We start from the raw sequence: 27002 nt of genomic DNA on the forward strand, positions 1-27002 counted from the left end.
AGCAATCTGCTGTCATGAATAATGAAAGAACCTCGCCTAATTTGTTAAAGTTAGTTGGTCAATTATGATAATTTGGAGAGTCAGCAGCTCACTCATTAATGCTTCTAATAATTACGGCACAAGAGTAGATCACATCTGTCGGAAACTTCTTCTCCCACTGTGTTATTTCCACTTGTGCATTTAGAGTCTGTGGTTCTAGAGGAAGAACCTCAGAGGGCTCTCTGCTGTGTGTTTCCTACCCTGACTTCTCTGCCCGTACTACACAGATTGTGCCTCACAGCAGTGGGCTGCTGTGGAGGTGACCTGGGCTTTACACGTTATTTGGAAAATAATGGAAGAGTAAGAAAAAAGACCACCATCCTTCCTGCTTTCAGATATTGGTATTAACTTAATTCTGTTAATCCTGCTGGCACTAATGACGTTCTATGTTTTGAGATAATTTGACTTAAAATCTATTTCCCAAATTACTTGTTCATAAATACAGATCATAAGCAAAGACTTAAGGTGAAACATTATAAAGTAAAATTTTGCTTAAAGGTAAATTATGTACCAGTTACCTTTTATTTATTTATTGGAGGGACTTTTAACACTATAATATGTTGTCTGCAAGCTAAAATGTCATTTATATATGTGCAATCATTCTTGAAGTTAGATGGCGATGCTCTTGGAGGTTCTTTGATGAATCATGATAGCAGATTGCTCTTCATAATGAGGAAAGGCTTAATGAATAAACCTTAAAGACCTTTTCAGTAATGAACTACTTATCCCCAGCCAACCCACTGTACACAGGCCTTATATTTCAGTAGGTGTTTAGAAGGATGGCTAATGTTACAACATTTAAAAGGTTTATGCTGAATAGTGAATAGTTATACTGATAATACAGAGCTATGTGAAAAGGAGATATCTGTTTCATGATTGTAGGCTATTAGATAGTCCCATTAAGAGCTTGGTCCACCTACCTCCATCCCCCGCCCCCCCTGCCAAGCGTTTGCATTTAAGCTGAGTGAGGCTAGATAATTTTAAAAGCTATATTGTTTAGCAATCCCTGTTGACCAGTTAATTGGTTGAATATAAATTCCTCTGATAAAATCATGTGATTATATCAGACTAAAGAACTGCTTTTACAATAAAAATAATTTTGATGGTGAATCAGAGCTTAAATTGCTAACTAAAACAGTATGTAATCGTTGAGTCTTATGTGTAGGATCTCTTCCTACTGAGGGTACCTAAAAGAGTTCCAAATGCAGTACACGTTGAAATTTTCTCCTAAGTATTACAACTAGGGATGAAGAAAAGAAAATGCAAGTATATTTGCTGACCTTGGAATCCCTTTATTTCATTATCATTCGTGGGTTTTTTTGTGTGTGTGTCGGGGGGAGTGTAGGATTAGTGTATATTTGTTAGAACTTCGTCTTAGAAGATAATTTTCTTAGGATAATTTTAATAAGATTCATGGAAGTAGAGATAGAGTAGCATGTTTTTCTCTCTTCTATTAGACTGTGACCTTAAGTGCACAAACTGGGTTTTTCTCTACCATCTATTAAGCCTGCCAAATGTTTAAGAAATTAGGGTTTTGTGTATAGTTAGATAGAGAAAATATACTACATATGGAACCTAAAAGCTGTAGCTATATTAAATTTTGGAAATGGAAAATCTGAGGGGTAGAGTCCTCCTCGACATTTATAAAGTCATTACATTCTTTCTAAACCGTTTTATGTACAGTAAGAAAAATACGGCAGTTATACCTCTGAAATGTTTTGTCTTGATTGTAAAACACTCTCAATTGAATGGAATTCTATACTTCAAACTTGCTATGCAAATATGCAGTATATTGAATATTAATATTAAGTTTGCTGCATGGATTATTCTACAGATCTTTATACTAGGAACCCTGTTTACAAGTGTTTAAGTTAAATAAATTGGTAAAAATTAGTGTTTATAATTTGAATTAAAATTACAGAGTTAAAAGAACTGCAACATGAAACACTTTAACGAGAATAGAAGGTGGTTTTATAACTTTTTCTGATTACATCTCTAAACATTTAAACATCACATAAATTTAAACAAGGTTTAACTAAAAGATCATTTTCTACGGTGATCCAAAAAGCATTGTAAACACTCAAAATAAGCAAGCCAGTAATCACTTTAGAAGACTGTGCTGGTTTTGATTTGTGGAAGAAAACTTCTGGAATGGTTTCCATTTGAATTTACAATAATCTCTTAGGTTTTTTCTCTCTTCATTTTCTTTTTTCATCCTCTAGTATAAACACATCTTTTTTAAGTGGTATGATTAAGAGTTAATGCCTAAGGAGTTGACCAAATTAGCTGTTAGTAGTATATGACTGAGACCAAAAGAGCAAAACACGATTTTTTTTTTATTGTTCAAGACACAGTTTGTTTTATTAGTAATGACAGTTATAGTTGGTGGTTTTGTTATTTGGAACCTAATCAATATCACTGGGTTGTATGTTGGGAGGAAAGACTTTCTGTTTAGATAGCTAACAAATGGGTTTGTTATCAAATCCCCACATACAGGGTTTTGAGTTATTTGTTTTACACTTAACTTCCTGATCCGATTTGGCTCTTTGTCCCTACCCAGATCTCATCTCACATAGTAAGGAGGGACCTGGTGGGAGGTGATTGAGTCATGGGGGCTGTTTCCCCCATGCTATTTTTCTGATAGTGAGTTCTCAGGAGATCTGGTTGTTTGATATATGTCTGGTGCTTCTCCTGCATGCTCTTTCCCCTGCTGCCTTGTGAAGAAGGTGCTTGCTTCTCCTTCGCTGTCTGGCATGATTGTAAGTTTCCTGAGGCCTCCCAAGCTATGTAGATCTATAAGTCAGTTAAACCTTTTATTTATAAATTACCCCGCCTCAGATAGTATCTTTATAGCAGTGTGAGAACAGTCTAATGCAATTCGTTTTTGAAAACATAATTGACCCTTGAGCAACATGGGAGTTGGGGTGCTAACCCCCTGCATAGTCAAAAATCCACATATAACTTTTGACTCCCTCAAAAATTTAACTACTAGTAGCCAGTTGTTGGCTGGAAAGGGCTTATGGTAGGGACCATAACCAACAGTAGATTAACACGTATTTTGTATTTTATATGTATTATATACTGTATTCTCATAAGCTGGAGAAAAGAATATGTTAAAATGATAATGAATGTCAGTTTGTATTCTGGCCCTGCTTCTTCTACGTCATCTTCCTCATTGTCCAGCACTGGTTCAGAAGCATTCATCTCTGTCAAGCCATCTTCTGTTATTTCTTCTGATGTGGTATCTGTTAGCTCTTGAATTTCTCTGAGATCTTTACCTTGAAACCCTTTACTCTGATTGGCTGTGTAAATCCTATGAAGTCATGCACAATATCTGAACACAGTGTTTTCTAGCAGGAATATGTTTTGGGCTGGATGGATTAGCTTCTTCTGTAACAATGATGGCCTCTTCAGTACTGTAATCCTACAAGACTTCCATGTTGTTCTTGCTGTTCGGGTTCTCTTTAATGGCAATAACCATCTTTTCTGCAGAGTACTGTGTGTAATGAGCCTCAAGGGTCCTTATGACCTCCTAATCTAGAGGGTGTATTAGTGATGTTGTGTTTGAGGGCAGTTAACTACTTTGGTGCCTTCGGTGGTGAGGTCATGGGATTCTGGGTGGCCAGGGACATTGTCCAATATCAAAACAACTTTAAAAGGTGGTCTCTTACTGGCAGGGTACTACGTAACTTCGGGTACACAGCATTGATAGAACTGATCCAGAGAAAGCATTCTCTTCTAGGCCTTCTTTCTTATACAACCAAAAGATTGGCAGCTGGTGTTATCTTTTCCCTTCAAGGCTTGGGTTTAGCAGTTTTATAAATAAGGGCAGTCCTGATCATCACCCTGACTGCATTTGCATAAAACAGTAGCCTTTTGCTTCCTGTCTTAAATCCTAGTGCTTCCTTCTCTTCCTTACTTATAAATGTCCTTTATGGCATTTCCCCTCCCCGCCCCCCAGAATAGGACACCTTTGTCCACATTAAAAACCTGTTCAGGCAGATATTCTTTCTTCACAAAGATTTTCTTAATGGTTTCTGAGAACTTAACTGCTGCCTCTTCGTTAGCAGAAGCTGCTTCTCCTGTTACCTTGATATTTTTAAAGCCAAACCCGTTTCTAAAATTATCAAACCATCCTTTGCTGGCATTAAGTTCTCCACATTTAGCTCCTTCACTTTTGTTTTGCTTTAACTTGTATAATGACTGCACTTTTTCTTGAATCATATTAGAATCTAAAGGTGTGCCTTTCCTATAGCAGCCCTGCACTTATATACAAGTTGTACTTTTTGTACAAGGAGGTATTTTGCAAAAAGTGGAAGGTTTGCATGGCTGCAGCAATGGCTTCATGAATTTCCTTTTCTTTCTTTACAATGTTCTTTACACTGGATTCATGTATCTTGACATAGTGAGCAACCACAGCAACAGACCTCAATCCATGGTGCATATCAAGCAGTTCCACTTTTTCTTACGTCCTGACTTTGGTTTCTTGGGAGCACTTCCAGATCACTAGTAGCACTTCATACGGATTCCATGGTTTTATTCAAGATTTACAGTATTGCACTAAACATGATGAAAAGTATGTGAGAACTGCTTGAGATTACTTTTTACTGTGATGTGGAACTCAATGGAGTGATGGGCTGCACTTGTGGAGATGATTAGCGCCACACTTGTGCTCTAAGCAGATACAACACAAGCTCACCACAACAGCATCAAGAGACGGTGATGAAATTATTCCAGTAGTACAGTATGCACTAAAGTTAATTTTATGCTGTTATGATCTGATACTGCATCTTTACATTGGTTTACATCTCTTGACTGTGAATGGTACCAGGTACAGTCTGTATGCCCCTGTTTTGATACATTTTAACTTTTTGTAATAGATTTGTGGCATTTCATGGTAGTAAAAAAAAAATAGACTAGTATCTACATATATTTTATGAATGTATGGCATACTTAATTTTTTCTTAATTTTTGAAAATATCTCTAGGCTGCACAGTTTGCAAGTTTTTCAAATTGTTGCAAATTTCCAAGAAAAATTTCCAATATATTTATTGAGGAAAAATTCACATATAAGTGGACCCATGCAGTTCATATCCGTGTCGTCTGAGGATCAACTGTACTCGCTTCTTAGTTCTTTGAAAGAATCTGCTTTCATCAGTTTTCAATATTTTCCCTGGCAGGTTCCCGAGCCATAACCACAGTCTAACACTATTGTTAGATTAACCTCAATCTAACACAATATTCTATTTCTAATAGCTCATGAGAAGCTCGCAGTTGGCTAACAGTGAGTGTTCACAGTGTGCCAAGTATTAAGATAACTCCATGTATTCTACTTGGATGTTTAACCATTACCTCCAAACTCTAAAAGTTCAAAAATCAAATTCATTCTTTTGTCAAAGCTCATTTCCCTTCCTAAGTCCTCCTTTTCTGTCACAGTTCTCAGTCCTATTCACCTTTTTCAGTTTCCCTGTGTGCTATGAAGTCACATTTCCCTGCCTTTCCTGATTCCATTCCTTCTAGCTAGAATTCCCTGCCCTCTTTTCTATTTCTGATAATAGCCAAAATACATTCTTTGTAAAATCTGTAAAGGTGATTAAGATGTCTTTACTCCCCCCATATATCAAAAAGTTGGCATGTTTAATAAATGTTAAGGGCTGGTCGCAGTGGCTCAAGCCTGTAATCCCAGCACTTTGGGAGCCCAAGGCAGGTGGAGCATGAGGTCAGGAGTTCGAGACTAGCCTGGCCAAGATAGTGAAACCCCGTCTCTACTAAAAATACAGAAATTAGCTGGGCATGGTGGCGGGTGCCTGTGTTTTGCTGCTAAGACCATGTGCCCTGCAAAACATAAAAATTTACTCTATGGCCCATTACAGAAAAATGCTTGCCAAACCCTGCTCCAAATGAACATGTGTTAACTAGAGTCCACCAAGACTTTTGCCTAAGCTCCAAAAGCTCTTTCTATAGCAGGCGAGCTCGTATAGCCTATTCAGAACCAGAGGCAAGAAAGAGATACGTGGTATACTTTTCATTAAGGTTTATTTTAATTTCCTTCTACGTTGGCATAGTTTTTTTTGTTTTTTTTTTTTAATTTGAGACGGAGTCTTGCCCTGTCGCCCAGGCTAGAGTGCAATAGCATGATCTCAGTTCACTGCAACCTCCACCTCACAGTTTCAAATGATTCTCCTGCCTCAGCCTCCCAAGTAGCTGGGATTACAGGAGCCCACCACCACGCCCAGCTATTTTTTGTATTTTTAGTAGAGACGGGGTTTAACCATGTTGGCCAGTCTGGTCTCTAACTCCTGACCTCATTATCTGCCCGCCTTGGCCTCCCAAAGTGCTGGGATTACAGGCATGACCCACCGTGCCCAACCACTAGCAGAGTATTTTTTAAGAAAACACTTGGCACTTAGGTGGTTTGCTTTAAATTCTTTTTACACTCCCGAACTTTCAGCTCCTTCATGCCAGAGAATCTGATCTAAGCCTTCTATGGCTAAAATCTGGAATTTTACTTGCTTCCCTCTGCTATGTAAACAGTGATAATTTCCCAAACTTTACTTTGTAGCAATATTGAAGTAATGCTTCAGTTACATTTCTACCTTTCCCCCAAAAAGATTTAACCTGATACTCCCTTTTCTTCTGTTTAGATCATAGTTTTGAGTAATACTCAGAAATTACCAGCAACATCTTAAAACTCATTTCAAAACTTTTCCTCACTCATTAGTGACCCAAAACAAAGGTTGAGAATGGAACAGATGGTGAATAGAAAGAATAATTGTATCCTGATTTTGTACCCCTGTAAGTTCCCCTCTGCATAAAATTTGATCTGTAACCGTGTACCTTCTCAGCCAGAATTTCAAAGGTTATGGTGTTCATCTACAAATTTCAACAGTCTACCGGAGACAATTGAAAAAGAAAAATGTATTGGAAATAGTTAAGGGAGCTAAAGCTTATACGAGAATAAATGTAGAAATCTGCAACTAAGGTTTGGGAGTGATAAAGGGAACTGAGGAATAATAATTAATAACTCACGTGTCAGCAATTGCTCCCTAAATCTAAGAGCCAACACTGCAGTCCTAGCTTTGGCATAAAAGTTATAGAGCTAAGGCTGTATTGGTAATGTATCAGAAAAAGGAAAGAGGGTTTTTAAGAAATATTGTTCAGGTTCAGTAAACCTTTCTTTGACCCAGCCATCCCACTCTGGTGACCTGCTGTGCAAATATAACTGCACGTTTATGATGTTACATGTTCAGGTTTATTTGATTCAGCATTTTTTGTAACAGCAAAAGACTAGATACAATTCAAGGGTCCAGCAATAAAGGACTAGATCATAAAATCAAAAAGGCATTGAAAGTTAAGCCAAAGGAAAACATGTCACTTGGGCATATACATTATCAGCAAAATAATGTTGGAAATGCAGTGAAGGGTGAGCCTAAGAAGTTTCTAGCAAGGGATGGTAAATGAGAGACAATTACAAAATTTTACAAATGTTAAAAAATGTCAAGTGGTTTTTAAGTTGCTTTACCCTTTTATTGTAATACATGAAAAACGTGTAAGGGCTTGCACAGGTTGCCTTGTTTTAGTTCCCATTCCTGTTTTTTATAAATAAGGTTTCCAGGAACCGAGTCCTCCTGGCTGAGTTAGAACTCCTCTGATTCTTAGTTTCTTCACCTTGAACAGGGTAAAGGTGAGATATTAGAACAACAATTAAGAAGTACATTTCTTGCAAAAATTGTGTCCACAGGGGAACAGCATTTTAGATTTTAACATTTGTACCCTATAAAAAGGATTCAAGATAGTAGGAATGGATACTTGGAAACTTACTCTCTGATGACATTTGTCTGAGTGAACACCATTATAGGCAAAGACAATTATAGGTAAAAGCTAACTAGAGGTAAACAACAGGAACCTACATTTTAGATTCATGTGTGTCAAGGAGAATTTCATAATGTCTTAGATATGTGAGGTAAATGTAAAGAATCAAAGATAACACAATTTTTGTGCTTAGAATCCTGGTAAATGTTGTCTGTGATAAATTAGTCATGGTAGAGAATTTGTTTTAGGGGGGAAAGAAATTTCTGTCTCCAGGGTGTTTCCTTTGAGTTCAGAAAAATTAAAATTCTGGACATGTAGAACTTGATTGAGCTTTGACTAGGTTACTAAATTAAAATTTTTAATGCATTGCTATCTAATTGTATCATTATTTGCTATAATAAATCTCTGGATTTTATTTTCGAGTATTTGAAAACTGGAGTATATTTCTTCTCACCTGAACAAAACCATGTGGAAAAAATGGTTTGGGTTTTGTTTTTGTGTTTGCTTTGTTTTTTGTTTTTTTTCATTATACATTTTTATAGTAACTACCAGTATAATATTAGACTTTTTTCCCAAGTGTTTTAAGTATATAAAGTAATTACCTGTATTAGATGTTTTTCCCCAGTGTTTTAAGTATTTATATAAAGCTTCACATGTATTGTTCACAACAATTTTCTGTGTTTAAAGTTTTACTGCCATTTTTCAGATGTAAAATAAATGGCCTGGAAAGTTTATGACCTATCTCGTTACACATCTGTGATGCAAATGTAACTCAAAGTCTTCTGACTCCAATGTCATTATGTCTGCCTACCCTAGTATCTGTTTTCTTCTTAATGTCATAATACCGTAGCTGGTTGACAACATGCTTCTTATCTTTTCAGGATATGGCTTTAGTTGCCCCTGAAGCTCCTTCAGAACAAGCCAGAAGAGTTTTTCAAACCTACGACCCAGAAGGTAAAAGATTTTATTAACATCATCTCTGTGTTTTATGTCTTCATATGTTTGAAATACATTGATAGCGACCTGATTTTATTCAAAAGATACAATGGATTATTTAATGAAAAGTAAGTTGTGTTTCTTGAACATTTTAAAAGGAAAATAGTGAAAATGGGAACAAATGAAATGGCACACAAGTCCTTGTTGAGTTGGGTTTCTGTGTTTCTTGGAGTACTGAAGGTATAGTTGACCTCTGATTAATCTTGACCCCAAACAGGGAAAAATACCACCTTTTGAACAAACTGTTTGAAAAGTAAGTCATTTTCTTCTTTACTTATCCAAATGAATATTAAATAAACAGATCTTCCAGGATATTTCTGTATAATTGACCTCCCAGGATAAAGAAGCAGAGGAAGATCATCTGAATCATTCACTTTGGAGCCTATGCTTAGCTATTCTACCTAACAAAGTATAGTTTTTAGAAGTTCACATATATATCATTAAAATGTCTGCTGAGTCATTGTCACTGAGGTTGTTTTTGATCACTTTTGTGTTTACATATTTAGGTAAGAGTTATGACTTTATTATAGCTAACTCACTGACCTTTCAAGTATAGCTTCAAAACTAAGTTGTCACACTTGAAAGTTCCCTTACAAAGTACCATGTAGAAATGGAAGTTGCTGGATCAGTGAAGTCCTTGTAGACACCTGAATGGATTCAGTTATCTTTACGTTCTTCTATCTTGAAACTTTTTACACTTAGTGATCTTCTCTTTTCCTCTCTGAAAATCCATGTCATGCAAATTCTAAGAATGTATCTTCTCTTACCACTTACTAGCAGATAACTTTAGGCTAGTTACTCTTAGGCCTACTATTTTCTTAGGTATCAGTCTTAGAACAACTGTACTTAGTTCTTAGAGGTATTATGAATATTAAATGAATAATGTGGAAAGCACTTTGCCCAGTGGTACAAGCGATTGTCCAAGGTAATAGTCATATTCTTAACCCAGTATAACTACGAACATTCCGAAACCAAACACATGGCTTTCATGTAATCATTATGTGTTTTGTTTTGTTTTACTAGTGAAGATTTTGGAACCACAGTTGAAACTGGGAGTGAATGAGTTTCTTGAGAAAAGAAACATACAAGGAGAGGATCAGAAAATCTTAGGAGATAATAACTATTAAAGAATAAAGGCATGAAAAAATGCCTTCAGAGCAGACACAGGAGCCCTAAACTTTAGAAGGCTGATGTTGTAAGGCTAAAAAAATTTCATCAATGCTGCAAAGATACTGAAGTTAAGGTTGTTAAAGTAGGAGACAGTTGTCATAAGTAGTAGCTTTGTTTGCTTTTAGTAATCACTAATGAGGTAGCAGGCTTGTGCTATTTATTTTCTTTTACAGTGTACCAAGGAAAATGAGAAATTCTCATATTACCAATACTAAAACATAATTTATAATCAGTGCAATTTTTTAGAACTGAGTTGTGAGAGATGCATATGAAAATAAATTTGTTGTATTTCTACTAGACAAAGAAAATTATTAAATGGTTTTAATCTACAGAGTTATGTATGACAGCTTATCATGGCTATAAACTGAATTATTAAAGCAAGCAAAATTTATTCAGATAGCTTAGAAAGTATGCCTCTATATATGACTTAGGAAGAAGATAAAATCCACTTTTCGTCTAAATATCACACTGTTCATGGTTTAGCTATGTGAATAGTCAGCTCTAAGAAGAAGGATTAAAAGTAGATTAATTTTTCAGTTTTTATTCTTTTCAATCACTTACAAACTAATCTGCTAATTTAATTTTCTTTCCCCAAATGATATGCTTTTGTTTCAGGATGTAAGCAAATCATGCTTTCTCAGAACACTTAGTACGCAAAAAGTTCTTACAAGCATTTAGATACAGTTTCCATTTAGCAGAGGCTGGTATAGGGACAGTTATCCTGCATCACCCTCCTCAGAATGCTTGTAGAATAACTGACCTAGAAGGACACTGAAGGTACCCAGGAATATTTCTATATCTTTATCTCACTTTTAGCTCCCACCCTGGTTGCTAAACCCAGGTATCTGACAGGTAGGTGGATTTGTAGTCATGCTGTTAACACTGTGCTGTGGGTATATTCCTAATTAAATAGAAGTGTACAGGCCAAATTTATAGCATTGCCTCTATGAGACCACATCTTCCATAGCCTAAACAAGTGATTTAGTACTGATCATTTGGAACATAGAACCTGGTATGAAATTGGGGATCTATCTAAGAATGATGTGTGGCATTTGCGTGGAATGTTACAATTTCTAAAGCACTTTACCTCCATGACCTCATTAAAACCTTGCCACACACCTAGGAGATAGGCAGGGATCATCATCCTTGTTTTTGTTCTTTGGAGAACAACCTTGTGATGGTTTGAGTCACTTCTCCAGAGCCACATACCTAAATGTGAGAACCAAGACTAGATTTTAAGTGTTTCAGCAGTCTTTCCCCTTCTCTCTACTACCAGTATCTTTCTCAAAGGCCAAAGTCACAAAGAGGTACTTTTTAGCCTTTCTAAATTTAAGCTTACTTTGGACTGTTAATTTAATGGAGTAAGGATTTCATATTCTCATTTCTAGTTGAGGAATTTCTGCCTGTTTCAGAATCTTGAGGATCTTAGGAGCCCAATACTTATTTTGATATCAAACATACTTATCAAACAAGGTCAAAAATATAGTTTTTAACTGTTAATTTCTCATTTGAATACTAGCAAAATTGTACTTTCTGCGGGACCTTGATGTATCACCTCTAGATAATTGGCTCAGTTTAATCTCAAATTCAGAAAGGCGAGACGAGCATAGGCACTCAGCTTAAAGAGAAGCAGTTATCAGGCCTATTCGAAGTGTTGCACATGAGCTTCGGAGAAAGTCCACAGTATTTATTTTTGTGTGTCTTTTTTGTGGAAGAAAATGTTTGGATATGTGCTTCGTATTCAGGTACATGTTTTATAGGAATTTTTGTAAAATGATAAGGATAAAGATATATTAATATGATCAAAGAAAGATACTGGACAACAAGAATTCTCTAGTGCCTCTGGATACCAGGAAAATGGCTCCATCTCTGTTACTCCTTACTAGCTGTTGATGTTGGACAAGTTCCTACCTCAGTTTTTCATCTGTAAAACGGACTTAATAGTAACTTTATATGATTAGTCGGTACTCAATACATTAACCATGGTGTGGTTTTTAAAAAATGTGTGGCACAGAGCTTATTCCATAATCTCCAAAGACATCAAGGTCTACATAGGTAGTGTTTGAACTGCTAATCACAGGTTTTCACATTATACATAATGAATTTTGTTTTCTTCTTTCTCCTTTAGCCCCACCCCCTTGTACAATTACTTGTCAGGAAGCAACACCATTTCTTTTAAAAGATCCCTTTAAATCTGATGCTGTTGTTGTTAAGTTGCTAAAATATGTTGACAGCCATATTTTGTCTGATTTCAGTGTACTGCATTTTTTTAATCTTTAAGAATAATTGGACTATTGTAGATAGAACTTAATATACACCACTCCCTAGACATCCTCTAGAATTGCCTTGTCTTTTCTGTTCCTTTTAAATAAATGCTCCTCCCTGTGCCCTTGCTGTGGCCTTCCTGCACTCCTGTCACTGTTTCTGTCAGGCAGCCCCAGCTAACAGTTTTCTGTATAGTGACACCATATTTTGTACCTTTTCCGTCCCATAATAAAAGTGAATTTGCAGTACAAGCTATAAATGAGCTACTTATTTATGAGCTTGTATCATTAAAAGTAACAAATGTTAATGAGCAGCTATGAGTCAACCACTGTGCTAGGCCCTGGGGATCTGGACTCCCTGCCCTCCAGAACTCATTGCCCACTGGGGAGCCAGAAGTAATGCCAAAGAGGTCCGGAAGAGCCCAGCTCTGGTGTGTGACTTGGCCTTGGGGAAAAGGTCACTTCCTTTTTCAATAGGAATATAGATCTATAATTTAATAAATACTAAGGCTTTAATGGTGTATTGCTACATAAATATAATACAATATTTAAAATAAAATCACTTAATATTTGACTAAAATGACATTAAATTCTATTTTTTTTTTTAATTCCCAAGAAACTGTAGTCTCCCTCTCCCACAGTGTATGGAAAATGTTAGTCTCAGGTACGCTGGGCTTCACAGTTTCCTTATAAGCTGTTTGTTGCAAAACTCTGAGAAACCTTTTTCCAGCTATTGTGTTAGTTTTGAGTATCTAACATTTGCCTTCTTTTCCTGCAGCATCCAGTTTAGCTAGTATCTCTGTTAAAATTGAGACCTGCTGGGCTCTCCTGTTTATTTCTTAATCTTTCAGAACAGAAATCCTGATTGTTTTATATTTCCTTCGAAAGCCCAACTCAGGTTTCCTCCCAGTTATGAAATAGTTATCTTATCCAGGAAATTACATGCCTCACTTTCACTGTCCTTCATCAGCACTCTTTTGCATTGAGTTACTCCTTCCCACAATCTCTAAGGACTTGACACTTTTAGCAATCTGGATATTCAACTGGTAAAAATCTTTAAAAATTTTAAACCAAAAACTTTTTTCCTCCTTTCAGCCACAATCCAACAGCATTACAGTATGTACGCGCTAGCCGTTTCCCATCCTGGCTGCTCCGCCCTCTTTTGCTTGCCCTGCCTCATAGTCCCCATTCTTTTGTGTTGATATCTACGTAGTTAATTTACTAATGCATGCAAGTTCTGTTTTTTTCTTTTAGTTCTTCATAGATCTGCTTGACTAATCAAATGGTGTTCTCTGAGATTTCCTTTGCTGTTGACTTTCAGGTTGTCTTTTCATCTTTGTGCCTCTGTTTCCTTATTCTCTAGAGTCAGTTGGTGAAATGTCAGATGACCTAGGTTTCATCTGTTTTTACACTTAACGGTTCTAGTCTTTTTCTAAAGAATTTTTTGTAGGTATGGTTAACATGTCAAAGTAAGTCTTCTACAAAGGAAAATAATTTTGAAATCTAATCTTGAGTATATTAAAAGTCTTTGAATTTTTGAGAAAATTCTATTACATCTTTAGTTTTAAAATACTACGTGTACAAAATGTAGAATTACTGACTGGGTACAGTTATGGTTACACTTCAGAATATCTGTGATTATGAGTTGTAAATCTCATAGCTACCTTAAAGATGTTTAAGCTTGAGGTTAATCATATATAAGCATGTTATTAAGAAGGTCACATTGTTGTTTTTGTTGTCATTTGCCAATTAGCTCTTTCTTGGGGTGGGAACTGAGTTGCAGGTTATGGTTTCTGTGGAAAGGCTGCCAGCCATGACAAAGTACATGCTGTCGGTGCTCCTGAAGAACATTGTACAGATTGAGCATCCCTAACCCGAAAGTTTGATCCTCCAAAATTTTGAGTGCCAATAGGACACTGTGGCGCGTTTCAGATTTGGGACCAGATTAGGGATGTTCAACCATTGTATATTTGCACATATTCGTAAACCAGAAGAAATTTGAAATCTAAAACATTTCTAGACCCAGGCATTTTGGATAAGGGAGACTCCACCTGTAATATCAAATGGATATGGCCTATAAACACAGAAACCTAATTGTTCCTGTCTGCTGGTGGCCACATAAGCCTGTTTCCCATTTGGAGATGCTGAGCCTTTAGCTATGACTTAAGCAAAATTAGTGATCAGACTCATCAAAGCTAAGCCCACAGAGCTTGAATGTTTTTACAAGTCCCTTCAACCAAGGTCTTCTTTATTCTCAATACCTCAAATTATTGGTAACTTAACAAACTGGAATTACTCTAACCCTTCACTTAAAAAATTTCACATTTTTAATTATCCTAGGTGACTCATAACCTTCTAGTCAAGGCCAATCTGTCTTCAAATGGATAAACAGCTCCTTATGAGGTTTTAGAAAAGACCTTTTTACAATCATAACTTCATTCCTTTCTGATAGAGATAGTGTACAATTCCACATCCTGAAAGAGCAACTGCACACTTTATTCTGTAGTTTGATTATAGGAGCAGGGCTTTTGGACATCTTGTTCTCCATGACAAGATTTTTTTTTTTTTAATCATCTAATCCCTGAAGGACATTGGAAGCTGATTTAAAGCTGAGACAATCTTCAGGAATGAGTAAATGGACAGGGAAAATTGGGCACTGTACATTTAAGGAATAAACAACTTACTTGTTTAAAACCACTCTCATTTCAAACTACCCCACAAGGACTTTGTGTGTGTCATGGTCTGTTGCATCATCAGAGTTTGGACCATTTTCCATAAAGTAGTCATCATCAGCATTAGTTTCACTCTTCATTTCAGGGTTTGTTTGTTTTTTTTTAAATCTACAGCTTTTATTTAAATCGCCAAGTCTGTTTTAGAATACCTTTGCTGTTAATCCGTCAGTTGTCTAAATATCAGTGGATCACTAAAATTCCTTCAAGAAACTAAATAACATTGTGACAAAAGGAATTTGTTGGTAAAGAATTATTTTAATTGAATTGTTAAATGGGAATGTAAAGGTTTACTTTATTGAAAGATATACCTAAGATTTTAAGTAGAAAAATATTTTACCCACTTAATGCTGTAACACTGTTTAAAGATGAAGTAATTTGACTTTAAGCTTTCGTCAGAGTTCTCAAGTTACAAAAAAGTATTTGCCAATGTTTCCAAGAAAACAAATAGAAGAGAGTCTCTAATAACAATAGGCACTATGCCTAAAGTAAACTTAACATACTATTCCTTAACTCTTTGTATTTTTTATGCGATTTTTTTTTTCCTGGAATCTGATCAGCAGTAATAGCATTTCTTGAAGTAAATTCTTATTTCAAATTGTTTCTGATTTCTCCCCCCCTAGATAATGGATTCATACCCGATTCACTTCTGGAAGATGTGATGAAAGCATTGGACCTTGTTTCAGATCCTGAATAGTAAGCTAAATAGGAAGTGTTATTTAGCCAACTCAAAAAGATTCGATTAAGTTTAAGACATATTGTACATTTTTTGCCTTTTTAAAAATCTATATCTGCATATATGAAGCATAGCAATCTATGTAAAGCAAAGATTTAGAAAGAAATCGAACTAATCCAATATTATAGCAGACTTGACATACTTAAATTGAGTTTCCTTTCCCACCCAGCAGTTACTGTCCTGCTTTTTAAAAAATGCCAAAACTATCTTCCTATAAACTTTAAAAAGTTTTTTCTCTGCAAACACTTCCCCACGTCTTAAAATTTTATGTGACTTTAGTATCTTCAGTAAAGTAATGACGGTTCTGTGTAGATAGTGCTAGTTGCGCTGCTTAAATAACCAGCAGGCCTCTGACTTTCCCTCTTAAATAAAGATGATCAAAGATATCTAACATTTCTAAATGATTAAATTAACTGACCTGAAACTTTTAGGGATGGCTGCAATATATTATGGCATATCGTTTTTCAGTATTTTCTTAGGATCCTGTCATTGTCTTCATTCTCGCTGTTATGTTTTATACATTGTTACATCTACAACTTCCTCTGTAGATTAAGATCTTTAGTTATTATCCATGAAAAAATAACTCTTGTTAAGTGGATACATATATTGATCAAATATGGGAATAAAAGTTAAGATAGGATCTGTACTCCTTTTTTCAGCATAGTTTTTCCTTCTGCAAGTTTTTCTAAGAATGAAAAAACTTAAGCTTATCAAACATTGGTAGACACCGTTTTTAGAATTTGGTCCCGTTCTGTTTTTAGATGAGTTCAGTCATACTTTCTTTGAAAGTATGCAATACATATAAACATTTATAAACTAGCCACATCTGAATTAATCTGTCTCAATCTTACTAGAGCTGTGATTTCATCCATTCTCAATAGTTAGAAAATTAATAAATGAATAATTGTTTTCAATTTAAAGAGAAATTCAGAGTATTGAACTAGTCCAACAAATAGTATGATAGTAATTACTGTACTTCTTCTAACTTGACTTCCAGGTAGAGACCATGTTGTTTACACTGCTCTAATTTACAAAAGTGAGTTAGCTCGAGTAATTTTTGTTACTGACCAGCCTAAGACAACGAAGAGAAAGAAGAAAAAGTTTTTTTTCCAAATTCTTATATATCATCTTAGCTATATATCATCTACCTAATTTTCCTTGTTTTATCAGATGGAAAACGTACCTTGAATCATAAAGTTAGTACAATTGATCCAATCAGGTTGTTTTTCTTGAAGTAGCTGAAAGATTGGACTGAAGTATTCACTCGACTTTGGCCTAGTTACAATTATAATACAGGATGGCCCATAAAATAACTGGGCCATCCTAAGGATTTAATATAATATGACCCTGGCTTCATTTGTTTCATCATAACCTCCTGGCCTTACTCAGACTCATTAAAATGCCATATCCTTTGTACAGTATGCTGTACAAGAATGATAGCCACAGGCCCACAAAAGCATCTCACAGGGCCAATACTACATGTCAGGTAGCAGGACGGTGAGGCAGCCTGACCATAGGTGTTTGCGGGAGAGACGGCTATGTCAGTGCAGATGCAGCTTTCATAAACCTTAAAACATAGCTTACCCTCACAAGAATAGCTTTAACTCCTTTTGTGAAAGGCACACCTGGTAACTGACCCAGATGGAAAAGGCAAACTCAAAGGAGAGAAGTTGCCCCTGAGGAAGGTGGTTGACTAGAACCACCTGAAATCCCCAAACACAACACTGCATGTTGTGTAGTAAGGTAGATTTAACTTGACCTTTATAGTTTGAGATAGCATGGAAAATAAAACTTTTCTGAAGACTATTTTCATTTTTAAACCCATTAAACTGCAGTCTGCCTTTTTCTGCCTTCTTTCTAGTCACACATAACACCACCTGTCACCAGCCTTGGTACACCTACATTGTAAGGGCTGGTACGCACTTTAGGCTGCTGCTGGACCGATACAGCATATATCACCCACTGTCATTCATGACGCATTAGCCCTTTTTGAGAATTAATGTAGCTCTTTAACCTTCAAATTACATTGTCTATGAATTTTAAGCTGCTATCTCATTTAGTTTTTAAAAGTGAGCTTTTTAAGAGATGTTTTCTATTATCTGATGTGCCACTGCCTTTTGACCCTGTTTCTTTTTCTCCTTGGGCTTAAAATAAACATTTTGTTACTTAAATGCCTCATTTGTTAAATTCAGGCATACCTATGAAGCAAAGAGAATTTGCCTTTGGGAAGTTACAAGCTTGAGTTTATAAGCCTTGGTTTTTAAATTACCTAATAAGGAACAATATTCCCAAGTCGTCACAATTTAAATTTTAAATAGTAACAGATTACTCTATTTTAAAAATAACCAAGTTTTGGCAAATTAGATGTCATTCCTGTGTATTTGTCATTAAGGTTCTAAAAAGAACAGCTCTTAGTACTTTTGGCAGCTGAATGTGTTGTAGTAACATTAATTTAATCATGAAAGAAAAGCAGCTATTTTTTTTCCTCTGGTATCCACTGTTTTTCTTTTTTCTCCCTGTAGTATAAATCTCATGAAGAATAAATTAGATCCAGAAGGATTAGGAATCATATTATTGGGCCCATTTCTTCAAGAATTTTTTCCTGATCAGGTAACATAGTTGAGGAAATATATTTATTGTTATTCTGTTGGGATGATTACCTGTGATTGTTTGCAGCATTTTCTCTTTGTGTACAATGTCCTAACGTGCAGATAAGAGACTGAGAAAACACCATTACATGGAAACCTTCCCAGACAGAGGGAATGTGTGTTCGAATACGGTAACGCAGTGCCTTGATGGGGAGGGTAGCAGAAGATGATGCAGAAACCAGTTTATACACGTAATGATACGGAGAGAACAGTTCGGAAGTTTGAGGAGTAAAAAGAGAAAGATTCTTTCTCCACTCCCACCCCCACTTTCCTTCTCTCAGGAAACTTAAATACTGTGAGAAGAGGTCAAGGTGGCTGTGGGTAGTAGAAGCCCCTAGCTAGTGAAGCTAAGCTCCTGGAGAATTAAAACCTAAGTGGGTCTGGGCTGTTTCCCATTGGGACGTGTCTTCCACTGGGCTTCGATAGGAGCTCAGTGACCTGGAATAGCAGAGGCATCTGTGCCAACCTTAATGTTTTTGAGTTACATTTGCGTCATTGGCAAGCCAGTTCTATATCCAATACCTATCTTTCTGTCTTTGTTCTCTAAGTGAAGCATTTTACCACTAAATCAAATTACTTATCTAGATAATAGATATCATGGTCATTTTATCAGCTATCAGTATAGTTTGCACTGAAGTTCATTTTGCAATAGACATTCCAATTTCTATTTTACTGCTATTATTAGAGATATTGACAAATAGAAAAAATTTAAAAGCTAGAGGGAAAATTTCAAAATATAACTACTAAAATTCAGGATGTAGTTGTTAAGAAAGATTGTTAAACTCAAAATTGTTAAGAGGTAAGATTCAAAAAGTAACTGAGGATATCACAGTGTAGACAAGGTAGACTACTGGACTTTTTAAAACTTTGGTAAAGGCTTCGTGAAAAATTAGATTTTATTTTCCGACATTAGACCCTTCAGTGTGGTATCCTCTTTGTTCACATTCTGACTGCTAGATTTTTTATTGGAATCTGATGTTCTAGATATGTGGATTAATAATACATTATAGCATTTTGAACTTTGAGACAGTATTAATTTTATTTCAAGGCTGCTATCGGAATCTTTGATAGAAATATTGATTCTTAGTTATAATAAAAAGAATATTCCTGTTAATTTGGGGAAGATTTTGAAAAGTGAGAAATGTAAAGTGAGACAGTTACTTGTAGTAATTTTTTAGGTAATAAGAGGGTTCTAGTCCCTTCTCTTTCGCCTGTAACAGACATTTCCATTTGGTTGTACTGTTTGTTCCCTCTGTGTTCCTCTCTCACTGTTTGTTTGCTTGTTGCCTGCTATTCTGAAGACACTCTCCACCTGGGCCTGGTTTGTCTCATTGTGTCTGTATAGTTCATGCTGTTTCCCTCCCACGAGCATGTGATCCTGCTCTTGGTTACCTTTAGAGCAGTGAGTTCTCAGTATGATCTCCAAGAGCTTGTTAGAAATGCAAATTCTCAGGTTTCTCCCTGAAGCAGAGACTTTAAGGGTGGGTGCAGCAATGTGGTCTAACAAGCCCTGCAAGTGATCTGGAGGCCCAAGTTAGAGAACAGCTGCTTTAGAGGAAGACCTGTCACAGTCCTACCTATTCCAATCTATTCCTATCCTATAGCAGCTCAGACGCCGTCTGTGTCATAGATCTTTTCTGATCATGCCCTACATACCACTGATGTCCCCTTTCCCCTGTAGCCACAAAATGCATAGTGACTCAACACTCCTTTTGCAATTAGTCACATACTGCCTTGTCCCTAACAGATGAATATAGTGATCATTCCGTAAACTATTTATTTAAGACGGAGTTTCGCTCCTTTACCCAGGCTGGAGTGCAGTGGCACGATCTCAGCTCACTGCAACCTCCGCCTCCCTGGTCCAAGCAATTCTCCTGCCTCAGCCTCCTGCGTAGCTGGGACTACACATGGTGGCCTGGTTAATTTTTGTATCTTTAGTAGAGATGGGGTTTCACCTTGTTAGTCAGGCTGGTCTCAAACTCCTGACCTCAGGTGTTCCACCCATCCTGGCCTTCCAAAGTGCTGGGATTACAGGCATGAGCCACCTCACCTAGCCCAGTAAACATTTATTTAATCAGCCACAAATAAATGAAGTTGTAAAACTGGAGTGACAAGGACAGCCAGGAAAATATTTAATGTCAGTAATCTTTATAATACTTCACGTAGGTCCTATGGAAGAACATTTATTTGCTATGATGTAGAGGCTGATGTAGGAAGAAAAAAGTGGTAATATTTATAAGCTTTTCAAGGCCATTCGTTTAAATAAGAATAGCAGAAGCAGCTCCCATTTCCCAGGCACATACTCTCCATCAGGCACTGTGTGCCTTCTAAACACCATGCTGTTATTTTCCCCATTTTGACAATGAGGAAATTGAGGATTAGAGAACTTAAGACAATTGTTTAAGGTCTTACACTAGGTATTTTAGTAGCTGATTCAGGAATCCAATATAGTCTGTCTAACCACAAAGTCTGTGCACTTTACCACTGGGCTACACTACCTTTTGTTGGTATTTCTGTATTTTATGCCAGTTAATTACTGGAAATAGAGAATATAAATTATATTCAGTTACAGGAAAATGGTTATTTTTTAAGTTTAAATAATTTAACTCTGATAGTCAAGAGTCAAATTATGTAACTAATTGCATTGACTCCTGTAATTAAGGAACCGATCAAATTGATTTTTCTGTTTTCTGTAAGGCATTTTGAGTGGGATACAAAAAAATTTTAGGCTTTAGTTGGGAATGTAAGACATGAAACATTAAACAGTCTTTCAAAATAATAGAAGAGATGATACAAAGTAGTACTATATGATTCATTCTCAAATTACTTAGACAATTGTTATGATAAAGGTTAAGTTCCAGTGTAGTATAAAAACTAACTAGTGTGTTCAGGAAAAACTGTACAGAAAAAGTAAGATTTAAACCAGGTCTGGAAAAAGGAAGGAGAGGAGGGCATTTTAGAGAAGAGTAAAAAAAAAATCATGAATGTGCAAAAGGCCAACAAAAGGTCTTTTCATGGTGAAATGAGTCATGCTTGTCCAAAACAGAATACAGAAAGGTGAGTAGTTGGAGATAAGACTAAAAAGGTAGATTAAGCCCTGTAGGATTTTAAGACTCATGATTGCAGGGTCACGGAACCTCAGCCTAAATTGGCTTCAGTGGGGGGGAAATACATGAAGGGGAAGGAGTAGCTCAAGTGAATTGAAGAAGCAAGCACTGGGAAGGTGCTCCTGGAGTCCTTGAACAGCACCGGGAGGTCTCCACCTCCCATTCCCTTCCCCGCCCCCCCCAAAGTGGCTACATTGTCACAGCCTATCTTTCTGTAGGAGCTGAAGCTCCAGTTGCCAGCAGCTGTGTTCCCTTAATTCCAGTTGGAAAAAATTCTAAGGAGGGCCACGTGCCTGCTTGTATCCATCGGATATGGCCAGGAAGACAAGGGGGATCAATCCAGGCAGACTCAGCCGGAGGCCCTGAGGGAACTCACTGGGAGCCAGGCCTGTCATTACAGGTCATTACAGCCTTGAATGCCAGGTTAAGAGGGTTGAACGTGGTCGTTAGCTAATTAAAAAGCAAGGTTAAGATAGTGGGAATACCACGACCCATTTTTCTACAAGCTTACTCTGTTAGTGATATATAGGATATTCTTTTTTTATTGAATATTACTGAAATCGCCCTAAGCATTATAAGTATGTTTTCATTTCTCACAGTGCTCTTTTCACTAATTAATGGTTGACAATATTCAAATATTGCATTTTTTTGGAAAAGAAACCACTAATTCAATATTGTGGGCCAAACTGGAAGTATTGGTGCATACTGGAAGTGTATTTAGTCTGAGTAAAAGTGATGCTACTGCTTTTCTCAATTCATTGAAAGGAACAAATTATTTACATAGAAAAAGAGATATACTTTAGGAAATGTTTTAGAAGCTTGTCTTTTGAAAAAAGTTATAGTGATACAAGCATAATTAAAAACATAAGTTAGTGCGGAAGAGCTTATAATGGAAATCAACCTTCCCTACTTTCCAGCATCTTCTTCAGAGGCAACGCTTTCAGCTTCAGGGCTTTCTGGTAGTTATAACTCCATAAACCTAAGTTCCTTCTTTTGTCAAATGAGTCCCCAGTCAAAGGATAAGGATTTGAGAAACATGCATTGTACTTTCAGTTGATTAGAAATTGCCTGATATAAATATAAAGTTTTAATAGTCCTTTATTTATAATAGGGCTCCAGTGGTCCAGAATCTTTTACTGTCTACCACTACAATGGATTGAAGCAGTCAAATTATAATGAAAAGGTATGATAATTCACATAGTCGTCGGTCTTCAACTGGGTTGATGAAATAAGTATGTGAGTATATAACAATGTTCGATTCCCATACACTTGCTACCTAAGATTATTCCAGGAGTCTCTTTACTATGAGGACACATTTTAGAATCAGTCATCTTTGGATTTGACCAGTGTATGTTAGTCTGCATTGGAAATTGACATTGGACTTCAGAGCAGTAGCTTCACCATGAGTAAATACACCCCCATACAGATTGTTACCCTTGGCAGTGTAGCGTGTTTCTAAATCAACATTGTAGTTAGTCCAGTGAAAGTTGTTACTGATCCATTTAAAGGAAGAAAGAGGTAACAGTGAGATTTTTTACTGGAAAAAATATTTTTAAATAAATAACCTTCGTAGCCAGCATTTATTGAGCATTTACCCGAAATTGTATTAACTACTTTGCTTAAGTTGCACAGCACCTTATGAAGTAAGTGTTGTCTGTATATCCCCATTTTAAGGTCAAGCATCCAGGAAATGACAGAGCTGGGAGTGAAACTTAGTCCAGCTCAGAGCCCATGCTCCTAACCATGATGCTTTGCAGCTTTCCTTTGCTAACGTTGATGAAGCACATAGGTGATTCACTGCCGAGTGTACTCAGTGTGGCTTAAAGCCAGAGTTCAGTTGCATCGATTTCCCCTTTTTGAGTGTCTATTATCTTTGCGTTTATTCAAGTATCAGTTACAGTAGATACTAGTTATAGTATATATATATATTAGTTACAGCTAATATTAAAGGAATAAGGTCTAACATTCCTTTTTAATTTGATCTGCCCATGCTGACTTCATGTATCTAAGTTGTGGAAGGTTACAGAAAACAGATAGTGTAAATTAAGTACATAATTTTAATTAGACCAAATATAAAAGACTAAAATTTACTGTTATCTTTACAACAAAATATAAATCAGATGTTTTTATCAGGTCCAAAGATACAGATATGTATATACACACACACACAAAGAATATACATTGTCAAGAAAACTTGGATACTGTTTTCTAATGTGCAAATGACTGCTTCATCTAGAGTTTGATGTTTGCACAGCTTTGTAATAGGAGGTACTTTATAATCACTAGTTATTCACCTACACAATCCCTGCAAGATAGGTCAAATATTATCCATATTTTTACAGATGAGGCATCTGAGACAGGGAGATTGAGTGACTCACCCTGGGTCACACAGCAGGTCATTGGCAGAGCAGGGATTGGAACTGAGTTCCTGATTCCCAATCCTGTCCGTGGTCTGCTTGGCCACTCTACCTGTATACAGTGTAAGTTTTCAAATCATGCTTGTGACAAGCTTCTGACACATCAACAAAAAGATAAGAAAACAAATAGGATGAACTCTTAAAATGACGGTAATATACAACAGCTATAAAGCAAAATAGGGATGTCATTAAGTCACAGAAGTATGTTTTGAAGTTAATCAGGAGCTAAAATTAGAAGCTGCATAGCAAGGTCCTTTTAGAAAGGAAACAGACAAAAGGAGAATGCTGGCAAAGTGAGATGGAGTCTGAGCCACCAGGCATCCGAGCCTGATTGAGGCCATGGAGGTGGGTCATGGTACCTTGCCCAAGCATTTCTGCTCTAATGACATGAGCACGTGAAGTTCTTTGTGAAAAATAGGGCCAGTTGTATTTAACTTAATAACTTGAATTATATTCTTTGTGTATAACTTTTCAGAAAAGGCAGTTTTGCTTTGGGGACTGAAAAGCTCGAGTTGTAGTTTCAATGTCAATTTATTTCAACACTAGAAACTAATATATTAACTAAAATAAAGATGCCAAAAAATGTATTTCACATTACAATGTATCTTTAGCACTTTCTTAGGAATGAGTAGATTCATGACACAAGATTATCTGATCTGATAATATATTCTATTCCTGTATTTAATGTGTTCTAGAGGCAACTACCATTTAAGGATAATAAAGTTGTTGCTTTTGGCTCCTTAAATAACTTATGGCTTTTATTTTGGAAGAACATAATTACACTCGTGTATCAGCCAGCAAATGTGTAAAAATAATTTTATATGCTTTGGAAGAAGACAGTCTATATCTGTTTCTTTTAAATTATATAGCATCAGAATTTCTGTTGGTACAAAAAAGAAATTGACCACCAAGGAGTGCCTTAATGTCCACAGTGAGCCCTTGGTCATGAGTTAGTTAGGGTTTTTGTTGATATGTTATGTCCAAAATACTTTAAGTATGTTTCATTGTAAATTAATCAGAATAAAAATTTTTTCTTGCTATTCACCTGCCAGTATATATTTCTGTGATCATTGCCACTGCATATACAGTATCTGGTTAGTTTGATCTTTCAACCTCTCTTTTACTTTTTTCTTTCTGTCCTGACATCCTTTTTAATTTTTTTCTCCATGATTTTTCATGCTGTACAGAATGCACTCATGAATTGCATTTCAGGAATATTTAATACCATAATAGCAAATTTTGATGACAAACATTCAAATTGGTTTCAGCTCTAGAAAACCAATACTTAAATTAGAAGGAGAAACATGTTCCTCAGAACATAATAGCTATATTCCTTTTATAGCCCTCCATTTCATGAGGCAGCATGAGCATCTGAGAACCTCAGTATTAAAGCAGTAGGACCTGTATAAATTATATGTAAATATGATAATTAAGCATTTCTTTCCAATGGTATAGATCCGTTGAAGAATATTTTTTTTCTTAGAAACAGTCTATGTGTTTTAGGATTCACATGATCTTGAATTTTTAAAAATCACCTGGCCAGCTAGCAATTAAATATCGTTTACAAATTTACTTTCACATTAATCAGTAAGCAGATATTCCTGCTCATTTCTAGCAAAATAAAATTACATGTAAAGTTTCATTTGAAACTATGTAATACCTTATTTGCTAGCCTCTAAAAATTGTTTTCATTCCACAGAAGAATTTGCTAAGACTGTTGATTGACCTTGGTGGCTTTATTTTGTTCAACAGGTCATGTACGTAGAAGGGACTGCAGTTGTGATGGGTTTTGAAGATCCCATGCTACAGACAGATGACACTCCTATTAAACGCTGTCTGCAAACCAAATGGCCATACATTGAGTTACTCTGGACCACAGACCGCTCTCCTTCACTCAATTAATTTGCCTAAGTATTTATAAGGAAGATCTTAATAACAGATGTTGAAAGAGGGAGTCAAGACTGGCAGTTGGCTGGATTAAGCTAAACACTGGTATCATTGATTAACTGTAAATAACAATTAAAAACACATTTTCAGTGTTTATGTTTAAATTATTTGTCCTAAAGCTTTATGTTAAAGATTATCCTATTTTAACCCTTTGTGTGAAATCTACTAGCAAAATTAAGCTTTAATCAAAGTTCATCACTTTTGCATTCAGATACTTGGTCATTTACTTACCAAATTACAAATGCAATACTACAGCATTTGTATATTGAGTATCAGACTTACTATTTATAAACTTCTACTTTTGGGTTTTATTTCATTGAGGCACATTTTTTTATTGTTTGAATGATTCTGGCTTGTAATATATCAGCCTCTACACTGAAATGCAGAAGAGTTCATTTTTCTAAGATCTGTTTTTCATTAGAAATATTGACAAATAACACATTGTCAACCTAGATCCTTTGACAATTGACTTAACTCTGGCATGTTCACAAAAAGTAGAAACTCTACGAAACCATTACCATTTATTCACAGATGTATAGGGGATGTATTCTAAAAACTGATAGAAATGAGAATCTGATAGTCAACACTGTTAATTTAATTTTTACTGTATAATTGCCAAATACACTTTTCCAAATTTGTCCCAACAGCCCTGTAAGCCAGCTTGCTTCTATATTTATAAACATGATAAATGCATGAGAACATCTGTTAGTACATTAGTATATTGCGTTATTTATTATGATCCTAGTTGATGGCCTAAATAAACACCTTTTTCTTTAACTGTACCCTTGCATATTTTACGTTTGTGGCTCAAAATAAACAAATACGTACTTCTAAATGTTTCTACCCAGTAACCCTGAGAGCACAGAGTACTACATATGGCTAAGTCATACAGGACCTCGAATAAGAGACCAGGCCTTATGCTATCCTAAGAGCTCTGCTAACTCAGCCAGCCAGAAGTATGAGAACCCACATGGCAGCTGTCTAGACCAGTGAGCAAAGATGCAGAAGCCCATTTACTTGAGAGAGAGATTTGCTGTATTCTGACAGGTTTGTGGCCCAGCAATTTGAAATTCACAGTAGCCATTAATACTTCTTTTCCTCCACATGTAAAGCAGATAATTATGTAGTATCCTCTTT

At 36.1% G+C, this 27002-nt stretch overlaps 1 protein-coding gene across 4 annotated transcripts in view; it reads left to right on the plus strand.

Moving 5' to 3' along the window:
* MINDY3 (MINDY lysine 48 deubiquitinase 3) overlaps positions 1 to 26647 on the plus strand; it is an 83553-nt gene extending 56906 nt beyond the window's left edge. For 2 of the 4 annotated variants that reach the window (XM_003257679.4, XM_030819251.1), the window contains 5 exons: positions 8733 to 8805; positions 15634 to 15706; positions 18269 to 18356; positions 22613 to 22684; positions 25671 to 26642. In XM_003257679.4, the coding sequence (XP_003257727.1) occupies positions 8733 to 8805; positions 15634 to 15706; positions 18269 to 18356; positions 22613 to 22684; positions 25671 to 25820 (456 nt within the window). In that variant the 3' untranslated portion in view covers positions 25821 to 26642. Of the gene's footprint in view, positions 1 to 8732; positions 8806 to 15633; positions 15707 to 18268; positions 18357 to 21764; positions 22365 to 22612; positions 22685 to 25670 lie in introns of those variants that run through there. The other 2 variants (XM_030819252.1, XM_030819250.1) reach the window with 2 other exon arrangements.
* The last annotated feature ends 355 nt before the right edge of the window (positions 26648 to 27002 follow it).

Source organism: Nomascus leucogenys, chromosome 9 (genome assembly GCF_006542625.1).
Source record: "Nomascus leucogenys isolate Asia chromosome 9, Asia_NLE_v1, whole genome shotgun sequence".
Taxonomy (NCBI): Eukaryota; Metazoa; Chordata; class Mammalia; order Primates; family Hylobatidae; genus Nomascus; species Nomascus leucogenys.